The sequence below is a fragment of the Aedes albopictus genome, chromosome 3 (genome assembly GCF_035046485.1).
Source record: "Aedes albopictus strain Foshan chromosome 3, AalbF5, whole genome shotgun sequence".
Classification (NCBI taxonomy): domain Eukaryota; kingdom Metazoa; phylum Arthropoda; class Insecta; order Diptera; family Culicidae; genus Aedes; species Aedes albopictus.
Window position 1 is genome coordinate 178,894,541 of NC_085138.1, and position 13,396 is coordinate 178,907,936.

The 13,396-nt window shown below is 39.7% G+C and overlaps 1 protein-coding gene across 1 annotated transcript in view; it reads left to right on the plus strand.

Annotated features, from left to right (window-relative positions):
• LOC115253484 (uncharacterized) overlaps positions 1-13,396 on the plus strand; it is a 146,949-nt gene that overhangs the window by 115,966 nt on the left and 17,587 nt on the right. Inside the window, exon 2 of the mRNA XM_062857613.1 lies at positions 8,862-11,032. Coding sequence (XP_062713597.1) covers positions 9,175-11,032 — 1,858 coding nt within the window. The 5' untranslated portion in view covers positions 8,862-9,174. The remainder of the gene's footprint in view (positions 1-8,861; positions 11,033-13,396) is intronic.

Below are 13,396 nucleotides of genomic sequence, written 5' to 3' on the forward strand. Positions count from 1 at the left end.
ATTCCCGGTCGGTCCAGGATCTCTTCGTAAAGGAAATTTCCTTGACTTCCTTGGGCATAGAGTATCTTCGTGCCTGCCACACGATATACACATGCAAAATGGTCATTGGCAGAGGAAGCTCTCAGTTAATAACTGTGGAAGTGCTCATAGAACACTAAGCTGAGAAGCAAGCTTTGTCCCAGTGAGGACGTTACGCCAAGAAGAAGAAGAAGAAGAAGCTGAAGCGTAAACGCGAGTGCATTCATTGAAACCATGCTGAAGGTGATTTCTAGTCGATAACTATAAATTTCATAGACTTTCTGCACAAATTCAAATGTTCATTCAGGAAGTTATAATATTTTTCAACGTTCTCATTAAACTACTAGCGATTCAGGCGTTATCCTAGTTTAGACGTTACGCCAAAAAAAAGAGAGGGTTGGATTGAGCAGCCTCAGCAAATTGATACCAACTACCTTTTATAACTAAACGTAACACGATGAAATTGGAAATAATAACATTATATTCTTGAAAAGCATTACTGCACTCTTCAGCATTCACGCTGTTGTATTTTGTACATTACGTTAAAAAGAAAAACCTCACCTATCCTATACAAATCAGTGTAGTGCTGGTAGCGGTGATCAATTTCTGGTTTTTCCATATGAACCTCCATACAAACTTCAGACGAGTTTAGCACCGCCCAATTGTGAATGACTTTAGCTGAAAATCAGAACGAACCGAAAGGATGCCCATCGAACTTTTTGAGATGTATTATCCCATTATCCCATCCCATTGAGGTGTCCTAGTAAGAATCTCTGCAGGGAATCCATGGAGAAATTCTTGAAGAATTTCTTGGAAGTATTATCGGAGAAAAAAATCTGGAATTCCCCTGGAGGAATTCCTCGACAGTTCCTGGGAGAATTCCGAAAGAATCTTCTTTGGATGAATTCCTGAAGGATTACCTGGAGAAATGTCCGAAAGAATTCTAGCATGTAAATACTTATATTTAAAGTTAGTTACAGTGACTGTGTAAGAATCCTAGGATATATTTCCGAAAGAATCGCAGGACGACTTTATGAAGAAACTACTGTGCAGGAACTGCAGGGAGTATTCTTGAAGAAATTCCTGAATAAATCTGTGAATGAACTCCTTAAAGATTTCCCGGAGATAAATTTTAAAGAATACCTGGATGACTGTAAAGAATTTCCTTTCTACTGTATCCCTGAAAAATAATATTGAAGAATTCCAATACAAATCGCTGGAGCAATTTCTCTAGAAATCCTTCAAGAAATTCAAAAAATCTTCAGATAATCCTGGAAAAAAATCTTGGGTGATTCCCTGGAGAAGATGATTGACGGGTTACAGAAATTTTTGAACGAACCCCTGAATAAATTTTTGAAAAGATCCCGAGAGGAATTTCTGAAGGAATCACTACAGGAATTCCAGAAGTAATCCTTGACGGAATTCTTGGAAAACCCCCTAGAGGAATTCCTGTAGGTATGCCTGGAGTAAAAACTGTAGGAATCCCTGGAGGAATTTCTGAAAGTATGCCTCGAGGAATCCCTGGATGAATTCCTGGAGGAATCCTAAGTAACCGCATCAGGAATCCCTGTAAGAATTACTAGACAAAAATCTGGATGGATCCTTTGAGGAATTTCTGGACGAATTCCTGAAAGAATCTCTAGAGAAATTCTTTGAGAAATCACAGAGGGAATTCTTGGAGAAATCCCTGAAGCAATTCCTTGATGAATTTCTGGAGGAAATCCTGGAGAATCTTCTGGACAAATCCCTGGAGGAATTTTTTAAGGAATAATTGAAGGATGTCTTGGAGGCATCCCTGGAGAAATTCCTGGACGAATACTTCGGACAATCCCTGGAAAAAATCCTAGATGAATTTCTGATGAAACCTTTAGATGAATTCTGAGAGAGACCTCTAGAAAAATTCTCGGAGTAATCCCCTTGAGGAATTCCCGAATGAATTCCTATAATAATCCCTGGAAGAATTCCTGTATTAATCCGTGGACGAATTCCTGGAGGCATTCATGCAGGAATATCTGGAGAAATCCCTGGAAGATATCCTAAAGGAATCCTTGGATCAATTCCTGGAAAATACCCTAGAGGAATTCTAGGAGGACTCTCTGGAGAAATTGCAGAAGAATCCTTTTGGGGAATTCCAGAAGAAATCTTGAGAGATACAGTGTATCAAACAATTGTCCGTACAGCAATTTTTTTGTCAAAATAATTTTTCATTCAAATGTTAATAACTTTTTTTTGCGTCAATCAGAAACGCTGAAATTTTGACCAATCATGAATCATATATTAAAGCTCCATTAATAAAATTTTGAGCGAGATCGAATAAGTTTTCTGAAAGTTATAAAACTTTTAGTAAAACTTATAAGATTTTTGAACACATTTTTAAAACATTATATCTCAATATGTACTCGATGAAATTTTTTCATTTTTTTTTGTGTTACATCTTATATCTAAGGCTTTCATATGCAGCCATGTTTGGGGTTTTCACTACAAAAAATATGAAAAATGTACGTATGTATTTGACGATGTTTTAAAATATACCATATTTTGCACTTATAATCTGCCAAACGTTTTCCACCAATAAAAGTGCATTAACTGAACGAAAAATCCATAGGACCTACTCTTCATATGTAGTTTAGTAGGTCCTGTATAAAAATATATCATTCAAAGAGTTTAAAAAAGTTGAAAACACTTGGCACTTTTATTGATCAAAATATGATAAATTTCCAAATGAGACTTTGAACATAAACAGATTTTTCATATTTTTTGTAGTGAATATAAAACCTTGAACAAAGCTGCATATGAAAGCCTTAAGTATGAGCTGTAACACGAAAAATATTGAAAAAGTTTCATCAAGTACATATTGAGATATAATGTTTTAAAAATGTATTCAAAAATTTTATAAGTTTTACTAAAAGTTCTATAACTTTCAGGAAACTTATTCGATCTTGCTAAAAATTTTACCAATAGAGCTTTAATATATGGGTTATAATTGGTCAAAATTTCAGCGTTTTAGATAGATGTATAAAAAAGTTATAATCATTTAAATGAAAAATTATTTTGTCTAAAAAATTGCTGTACGGACAATTGTTTGATACACTGTATTTGTACAGAAATTCTTGGAAGAATCCCTTTAGGAATTCTTGAAAAAATCCCTGAAGAAATTTTTTGGAGGAACCTCAGAAGAAATGCTTGACAGAACTATTGGACAAATTTCTGTCGGAACCCCAGGAAGAATTCCTGGATAAATCCCTAAAGGAATTCTTGGGGAAACTCCAGGAGGAATTGCTGTAGCAATTTCCGAAGAAATCCCTGAATCAATTCCTGAAGGAATTCTTGAAGGCAATTCTAAAGGAATTGCTGGGCTAATGCTGAAAAAACCTGAAGAATTCCTAGAGGAAACCTTACAAAAAATTCTAGATAAACTCTTGGCAAAATCCTTTGGAGGAATGCCTGGAGGAATTTCTTGGCAAATTCCTGTCGGAAACCTAGGAAGGATTCCTGGAGAAATCGCTAGAAGAATCCTTGGAGAAACACATGTGTGATAATTTCCGAGGAAATCCCTTGAGGAGAAATTCTTGGATTAATTCCTGGAGGTAACCATGGAAGAATTTCCGTAGGAATCCGTTGAAAAAATCCTGGAGGAATTCCTGCATAAATTCTGAAGGAATATTTGGAAGATTTCCAGCAGAAATTGCTGGATGAAATGCTGTAGGAATTTCTGAAAAAATCGCGGAGGAATTCCTGGACCAATTTCTGAAGAAATTCCTGGATGAATTCCTGAAGAAATACCTGGGGTAGTTCCTGAAGGAATTCTTGGTGGAATTCCTGGAGAAGTCCATCGAGAAAAGCCTGGAGGAATATCTGAAATAATTCCAGGAGAATTGGGATGATTTCTGAAGGAATCCCTGGAGAACTTCCTGGAGGATTCCTGAAGAAATTCTTGAAGGAATTCCTAGAGGAATCTCAGGAGGAGTTCATGCAGGAATCCCTGGAGGATTTCTTCGAGTAATGGACTACCCGCTTGGCGCACACTTACAGTTGATCAGCAGGAGTAAAGCAATTTTATTTTGTATGGTGAAAAGCATCTAAACTTGAATTACTTGAAATAGAAAGCTTTTACTGAAAAAATATTTGGTAGGCTTAATAGTAGTCACCATTGCGCACAACCAAATATTTTTTTTCGAATAAAGTATTCTACTTCGATACATTTGCCTTTAGATGCTATTCGCCTTACAATATTTTTGCGATTTACTTTTAGCGATTTTTCGCGCATAGAAGCTAGCGCCACATTGGTCGATGCGGAGAGTAGGAAAACAGCCGATGTAGTTAATTCATTCCTGGAGGAATTGTTGAAATTAATTGAGGTAGTAATTTCTGTAGAAAATTCAGGAGGAACTCCAGGATCAATGTTTGGAGGAATTTTCGAAGGAATTCCTGGGGTAATTCTGAAGAAACATCTTGATGAATTCCTGGAGGAATCTTTAGAGAAATTTCTAGAGAAATTCTTGAAGAATCTCTGCAGGAATTCTTGAAAAAAAAAACCCTGGAGGAATCCCTGAAGTAATTTTTGGAGAAACCTCAGGAGGAATGCCTGGAACAACTTCTGGACAGATTTCTTTCGGAAATCCAGGAGGAATTCCTGGAGAAACTTCTGAACAAAATCATGGCGGAATCTTAGGAAGAATTCCTGGAGAAATCCCTAGAAGAATTCTTGGGGCAATTCCGTGGACCTGTTGGGCAGAGGTGGACAAAACACAATGGAAACGAAATAACCAAAGAAGGGAATCGGACTCGGAATCAAACACTTCGTGTGAATGAAACTAGAAAAATACTTTAATCACGTCTGAACGGGTTTAACGTAAGGGACTGAATGAATAATGCTACTCATTGATGCACGCGTGGCGCGCTCGCTCGGCTCTGCTGTGGAAAGTTTTCGCAGGGTTGATCTCGCCTTCGATCTCGCCGAATGCCACACTGAGAGGAAACAGTATTGCATATTCCCAACAGAAACTATCCCTGGGAGAATTCCTGGAGGAATCCTTGAATTAATTCCTGTAGGAATCTCTAGATGAGTTTTGGAAGGAATCCCTGGAGAAATTTCTGGAGAAATTCCTAGAGGTATTCCCAGATAAGTATCTGGAGGAATTCCAGGAGGAATTCCTGGAGGAATTTATGGAGGAAATACTAGAGGAATCATCGGAGGAATTTCTGGAGGAATCTCTGGAAGAATCCTCATAGGAATCCCTGTAGGAATTCCTGGTGTATTCCTGGGGCAATTTTTGGAGGATCCATGAAAAAATTCCTGGCGGAATCTCTAGAGGAATCCCTGGAGGAGAAATACTTGATAAAATTTTCGGATGAATCCCTGGAAAATTTCCTGAAGAAATTCCTTAATGGTAAGTCCTGGAGAAGCTCTTAGTGGAATTCCTGGAGGAGTTCACAGAGAAATGCTTGGATGAAATCCTAAAGGAATACCTGGAGGAATACGTTGAATAATTCCTGGATAAATTCCTGGAGGAATTTCTGGGGAAATTTTTGAAGGAATCCCTCATTTCCTGAAGAAATCCCTGGGGAAGTTTCTTAAGCAATCCCTGGAGAATTTCCAGGAGAAATTGCTGGAGGAACTGCGATAATTATTTTTGAAGGAATTCCTGTAGAAGTTCCTGGGATACTTCTGGAGGAAGTCTGGAATGCCTGGAACATGCCGCCTGTAAGAATATCTCGAGGAATCTCTAGAGAAATTTCTTGAGAAATTTCTAGAGGGGTTCCTGGAGGACTCCCTGCAAAAATTCCATGAGCAATCCCTGAATGAATTCCTGGATAATTCTCTTAATAACTCACTGGAACAATTGCAGGACGAATCCCTGGTGGAATTCCTGGAGGAGTCCCTAGAGGAATCTCTAGAGGAATGCCTGGACGAATCCCTGTAGAATTTTTTAGAGGAATCCATGCAAGGATTCTCAGAGGAATCCTGGAAGAATTCCTTGAGGAATTTTTGGAGAAATCCCTTGTGCAGTTCCCGGAGGAGTTCCTTGAGGAATTCCCGGAGGAATCCCAGGAAGAATTCCAGAAGAAATACAAAGTTTAATTTATGAGGAAATTCCAGAAGAAGTTTCTAAGGAAATCTCAGTACTGAAGAAATTGCTGAAATTCCTAAGGAAATCCTGAAATCGTGGATTAATTCCGTAAAGTTTCTGAATGAATCCCAAGAAGAGTTCGTACAGGCATTTTTAAAATAATCTCGGAAGTTGTTCCTGAAAGAATTGTAGAGGGAATTCACGGGTGATTCCCTGCAGGAATTATTGGAGAAATTTCTGAAGAAACCCCATGAGGAATTCCTTAGGGAATCTCAGGAAAGCTTTCTTAGCGAATTCCTGGTAGCATTTTTGTAGGAATCCCTGGAAAAAAATCTGAAGAAATCCGTGTCTGTAGTAATTTCTGGGCGAATTTTTGAAGGAATACTTGTATGGACCCCTATAGAATGTTTTGTACAAATGTTTTAAGCAATTCCTGGATTATTTTTAAATAATTGCTAATATAATTTTCTGAAAGATTTTTTTCAATAAATTCCTGCAAAAATACTTCGCATCATTATAGATGGAATTATTGGAGCAATCTCTAGCGCAATTCCGGAAGGAATATATGGAGAAATCCCTGTAGATATCTCTGAAGGAATACCTGCAGAAGGATCTCTGGAGAAATTCCTGAAGGAAACCTCAAAAAGGAGGAACTACTGAAGATATCCCAGGACAAATCCTCGAAGATATATGAATTCTCGAAGGAATCTCTTGAGGAATCCATTATGGAATCGCTGCAACAAGCTATGGAAGAAAATCCTGGAAGAATTATTTATACTCATATAGTTTACGAAACTATGAACAAATCTAAAACAGTCATTTTGATTCCTCAAAACTGCAATGCCGATTTGCATATTCACATATCTGGCGCCCATTCCGCTTAAAAGTCATTATAAGTCAGGCAACCCCCCCCCCCCTCCCTGGGCTCCCACCAGAAAAAAAATCCTAGGTACGCCTATCCCATGAGGAAGATTTCTCGGAAAAATTGCAGGATACATTCCTAAAACAATCACTAAAATAATTCATGGAGATACCATAGTCAAAATATCTGGAGGAGAAATTACAGGAAGAACCGCGGAAGGAGTTGTTTGAGGAATCCTTGAAGGAAGGCCAAAAGGAGCAAGAAATCCATGATAAATTTGTGGAGGAATCTTTTGGATAAAATCTTTGGACAATTTCCTTGATGAGTCCTTGGAGAAATCCCTGGAAGGACAATCGAAGGAATTTCTGCTGAATTCCAGGAAGATTGTCTGGAAGGATCCCACCAACAAAAGGTGGAATTTCTGGAGGAAGGTCACGAGGAGCTCCTGGAGGAATCCCATGAAAAATTTCTGGAGGTATCTCTGGATAAAACCTCTGAAGGAATTCCTAGAGGATGCACCTTTTTTCTAAATGTAAAACTCATCTACTAGTTGCACGCCAATGTGGGGAAAAGGATGAAAAAAGATGATTGTAATCGCTTGCCCACGGCAGACCGTAAACATAGATGATATAATTCGATTGGGTAAAACGAAATGTTTTGCATAAAAAAAATCTCATAATTGCACTATAAATTGAAGTACTTTTCAAAGTAGTGACTTGCAGAAGCAAATTTGAGTCCAGATTCGGGTTCAGTGACCCAAGATTTGCTAGATACACATAAGTTTGCTTTCGAGACAGGCCGATTTTTTTTTTTCGCTGTGTTATTGAAAGTGTTGTCCAAAACTAGACTCTGCTTTTAACAAGTTCACAAAACCTTATCTTCAATTTTAGCTATTAATAAATGAAGTGTACCTAGTATTTATCCGTCAATGAACGTCTAGAACACATAAACAAAACAAATACTATAATCTTCAGGAATTGTTGTCAACTTTATGAAAATTTCTCCTTTCGAATTACCAGCACAACCATCATGGGCACATTCACCCTAATGATACCAAAAACGCTTGAAATAAACTCGCCTAGAGGTATGCTTCCACTATGAATCGTGAACGACATGCGGCATCGCATACGGCACGCAGCAGACAATCGCTCAACAGAACAACACCGCTCGCTTCCCATCCAAGCCAAACCTCCACAATTCGCCGGTTCACCGGTTGCTGCAATGCAACACGCAGTCAAAACAAGTTTTTGCCGTTTCTTTTCCTAGTTGAAATAAAGAGTAATGCTTCCCCCACTTGCTGGCCTGCTTGTACTAGGCGCTCTAGCTCTAGGTCCCGGGCTGATGGAAAACCACCCAAACAAACCGCAGACCGGTCTACAGCTGACGTACGTTGCGTGGAAGGTGTAACAGAACACGGCTCACTTCTAACGCCGTCGACGCCGATTGTTCTTTCTCCCCCGTGGTACAACCGCGCAAAATAACTTGTTTGTTTTTGTATATGCATATGGAATATTGATCAATTACATAAATTTAATTTCAATCAAATAGAGATGATTCAAGCTATCGTTTTGTAAACTTTCCAAAGCTGTTTGCCAGTTATCTAGTCGATTATTTGAAGAAAACCTAGAGAATTAATATTGATGATAGGAACGACAGCAGGTCGACAGATAATAGCTCACCTACAGCTAAGTAGCATCTGTGCAATGTGCATGTATCACTTACCGCCATTGAAGAAAAGTCATCACTCATGTATTGCGCATACAGACAAGCCATTCATCCTCACCTGCAATAAAAGAAAATATACGGTAATTAGTTTATGCTTACAGCGGCTCGACTGGATTTAATATTGACTCTAGATGATCAAGTAGATTGACAAATGAGCTGACAACTTCCTCTCTGTTTGATTTCAGGTGAGCCTTTGATGGACAACTAGTGGACGTTTTACCGATGCAGAAAACGTAGCGCCAACTCCGAATCAAAAGCCCAGCGCATCCGGATTTGAACAAAGTGGGAATTCAACGACTCCAGAATCCAAAGGAAACTTTTTCTTCGCTCGCGGCGAAGTAAATTATGTACCGTCGCATCCAGAGTCAACAACACACGAGAGCTACTAGTAAAAATTGGCGCAAATATCCGAATTCGTGAGGCCGGTGGCAGACGAAGCCTATCTATTGTAATTATTAAGTAAATTTTCGATTAGGTTGTTCTTGAATCGTTCTAGCAATGGTATTCAACGTACTTATAGCATCATCTGTGATCAAAACAGCCACTGTAGTAGGCTCTAGTCTATGGCTGATTCCATTTCTACTGGGAGCCATATCATATTACCGCTATGATCGGGTGGATCCAGAATCCCGAGTTATTGACCAACAAAGTCTCTATCCAGAATACGATTTCATAGTAGTAGGTGGTGGTTCAGCCGGAGCAGTAGTGGCCAATAGGCTAACGGAGGTAAGCCGGTGGAAGGTGTTACTGCTGGAAGCAGGTCCAGATGAGAACGAAATATCGGACGTTCCATCGCTTTCCGCATACCTACAGCTCAGTAAGCTGGATTGGGGATACAAAACTGAACCCACAGGTAAAGCATGTCTCGGTATGGTGAACAATCGCTGCAACTGGCCGAGAGGGAAAGTTTTGGGAGGCTCTAGCGTACTTAACTATATGATCTATGTAAGAGGAAACAAAAACGATTTCAACCACTGGGAGTCTCTTGGAAACCCCGGATGGGGCTACAACGACGTTCTGCAGTATTTCATTAAATCGGAAGACAACCGAAACCCGTATCTTGCCAGAAACCCCTACCACGGTAAGGGAGGGTTACTGACAGTCCAGGAAGCGCCATGGCATACCCCTTTGGTAGCAGCATTTGTGGAGGCTGGATCAGAAATCGGTTACGAAAATCGTGATATCAATGGGGCTCAACAAACGGGCTTCATGATCGCTCAGGGAACGATTCGTCGTGGTAGTCGGTGTAGTACAGCTAAGGCCTTCCTCCGGCCAATTCGATTGAGGAAAAATTTGCACACAGCATTGAATGCACACGTTACGAAACTGTTGATCGATCCAGGGACGAAAAGAGCCGTGGGGGTTGAGTTCTTCCGACAGGGAAAGCGACACTTTGTCAAAGCGAAGCGGGAAATTATCATGTCGGCTGGATCCATCAACACGCCTCAGATATTGATGCTCTCCGGCATAGGTCCAAAAGAACACCTAAGTGAAGTGGGCATCAAAACTATAGTTGATCTTCCAGTGGGTAAAAATATGCAAGATCATGTAGGAATGGGTGGCCTTACGTTCCTAGTAGACAAACCAGTGGCAATTTTACAAAACCGGTTAGAGGCTGCATCCGTAACTATGAATTATGTAATCAACGAACGAGGACCAATGACTGTACTGGGTGGATTGGAAGGAATCGCTTTCGTGAACACTCCGTTTGCTAACATTTCACAAGATTGGCCAGATATTCAATTCCACATGGCACCCGCTTCGCTAAACTCGGATGGCGGCGCACGGGTGAAGAAAATCCTGGGACTTAAAGAAAGCCTCTACAAAGAAGTATTCCAGCCTATTCACAACACGTACAGCTGGACCATCATGCCACTACTGCTGCGACCACGATCACGGGGTTGGGTCCGTCTGAAATCTAAGAATCCTTTCCATTACCCTCTCATGAATCCAAACTACTTTGAAGATCCGTTCGATGCACTGACGCTTGTCGAAGGCGCAAAGATTGCGCTGCGGGTAGCAGATGCGAAAGTTTTCAAGCAGTTCGGCAGCCGGTTGCATCAGACCCCACTTCCCAACTGTAGGCACCACAAGTTCCTTTCGGACGCCTATCTGGATTGCCAGGTACGAACGATCTCAATGACCATCTACCACCCAGTCGGGACGGCCAAGATGGGCCCCGAGTGGGATCCGGAAGCCGTAGTTGATCCAAGGTTACGAGTTTACGGTGTTTCTGGGTTGCGAGTCATAGATGCTAGTATAATGCCAACAATTGTGAGTGGAAACACCAACGCAGCAGTTATTATGATTGGCGAGAAAGGCGCCAACATGATCAAGGAAGACTGGTTGGGCATTAGTTGATTACCTACATCGGATTGCATCTTATGTGGATCTACGGGTGGAACGATTTTGTTCAATTCGACTGTTTACTTATAAGTGAATGATGGATAGGTTATGTAGCGTAATAGAAGGAATAATGTGTGCCATTTTGCGATGATGATTATAGCTATGGTGTGTAATGTAAGAAGAAAGTAATTGTAAAACTGAGAAACTACCTGCTGTTTGTCTGATTATGAGATTGTCAGTGCTTTAGAAGTACCTCGAACATAATTGAATAATTAAACCAGAGTTACCCTAGTACCGTAGGAACAAGAAAAACACCAAAAAAGCGACGAATAAAAACAAATATAATTACCATGAAGTAACCAGACGGTCGTCGTCATGCGTGCTCTTGTTTTTTTTTCTTTCCGGTATGACAACTCCCTACACAGAAATTGAAGGTGCAATGAATGGCAAGGAAAAATCTTAACGAGTCAAGTTCACTTCCAAGGGTTTGATGCGGATACAGTTATATATGTACTCACTCGCTGTATCAGTCGGTTAGTATGGCAAAGTGAAAACGTGTGTACGCCACGGTGTAGAGATATGTTGTTTTCAAGGACGAGTCGTATAGTTCTAGCTTCTAGCAAGCGGTGGATTCAGCTCGAACTTGTATTTTATGAGACTCCTTTCCAGTACCTATGCAAATCGTTTACGTCATAAAGCGTTGATGAATGCATCTTTCCAGAGGTTCAAACGTAATATAGATGAAGGAAATAAAGAGATGGGGTGAATGCAAGTTTGTGTTAAGGACAGACTTGTTAGAATCCCAAAATGGCCGCCACAATGGCCGACTTTGGGACCTACTCACGATTTCGAGGGCACAAATCTCTTCAAAAACAAAACCAGCGCACCTGCTCTTCTTATTTTAAGCTTATTACAAGTGAGCAAGAACAGAATAATGAAATTCACTGTTGTTTGAAGCTTGCTTCTTGAGATTTGTGCGTCTAATGTTCTGATGCACTGTTGAAGCGGGATTTTAAGACGTTTGTCCTTAAATGTGCTATGAACAAAGACGACGATTCTAAAAAGTTGACATTCAAATCGCAACAAGGAAAAGAAACTTATGATTTAGTCTGTTCGTATCATCCTGTATTTTAGTCAAACAAGACACCTGACAGCTATACAGGGTTATTTTCATTTTATGATGAACATACTACAATTTTCGCAATTCTACCATTCTTCGCATGTCTGTCTCATTTGTATGAGGAATCTCACAGAACGTGCGACAGTCACAGGTAAAACACCCATACGATGCACACAAAACTTTCGCTCAAACGAAGGCATCATTAATATTGCAGACTGGATATAAGGTGTACCACCGCCGCCATGCCACAGTTTGCTCACTGCAAGCTTGTCAGGTGGAACAGGTTCTCTCCTCATCAACATCACATTTTACAATCGGCCCACCACCAGAATGACGCGGCTGTGCTGTGATTCCCGGGCAACCAGGTGGTCAAGTGTAAAGAAATTGGCCATCAAAAGGTTGTAGCCACCGACCTTGAACTGCAGCGCTTATGAATATGTGGACATGCTGCAGGATAAGCGCAAAGTGATTCTGCAAAAAGATTTATGAAGTGATTATGGATTAGGGTAGGTCTTTCAGCAATAGTACTGTGAGTATTTTAACGTTTATGTCGAATTTGCACTTCTTTATTTTCTAACGTAAAGTTTCAACTGCAATGTTTAGTAGCTAAAATGTACCTATTGGAAAATGCTTTATAGACTGTTCCAGAAATTATAAATACACTTTGTTTATCAAATTGAATGAACTGTTCTAATGATTTTTACCAACTTCTTTCAGAGTATAGCATATTGTACTCCATATTTTCATATTTCCTTACAATTGTCTTGATATTTTAAAGAACAGTCGAGTTCTCTAACAAATAACTTAATTTTTCAATTTTGCATTTGCATAAAGGTGTTTTTTAATTATTACAACATTATTTATAACTAAATACCAAAAATTATCTGAATTGTTATCACATTCGCTTTCTGAACAAGTTGTCCAAGGAATGCCTTTGATAAAAATTTGGGAAAAGTCGATAAAGGCATTTCCACAACATTTTTTCGGAGATCAAGTTTCTTATTTTTTAAGGTTTTCTACGGAACATAAGAGCTACCAGACAGTTTCTTAGCTTTCCTGAACGCATTTAATCTAAACAAACTTATTTTTCTAGCTCATTCGATTCTTCAGATGGCAAAGCTTGTCATACCATAAAAACGAATGCAGTAAGCAGTAGTTAAGACAGTCGTTTGCTTAACGTTTGTTGTTACCGGTGTTGTTGAGAAATTTGAAGCAAAAAAAATTGTATTGAGAAGGCCCGTAATGGTGGTTTTT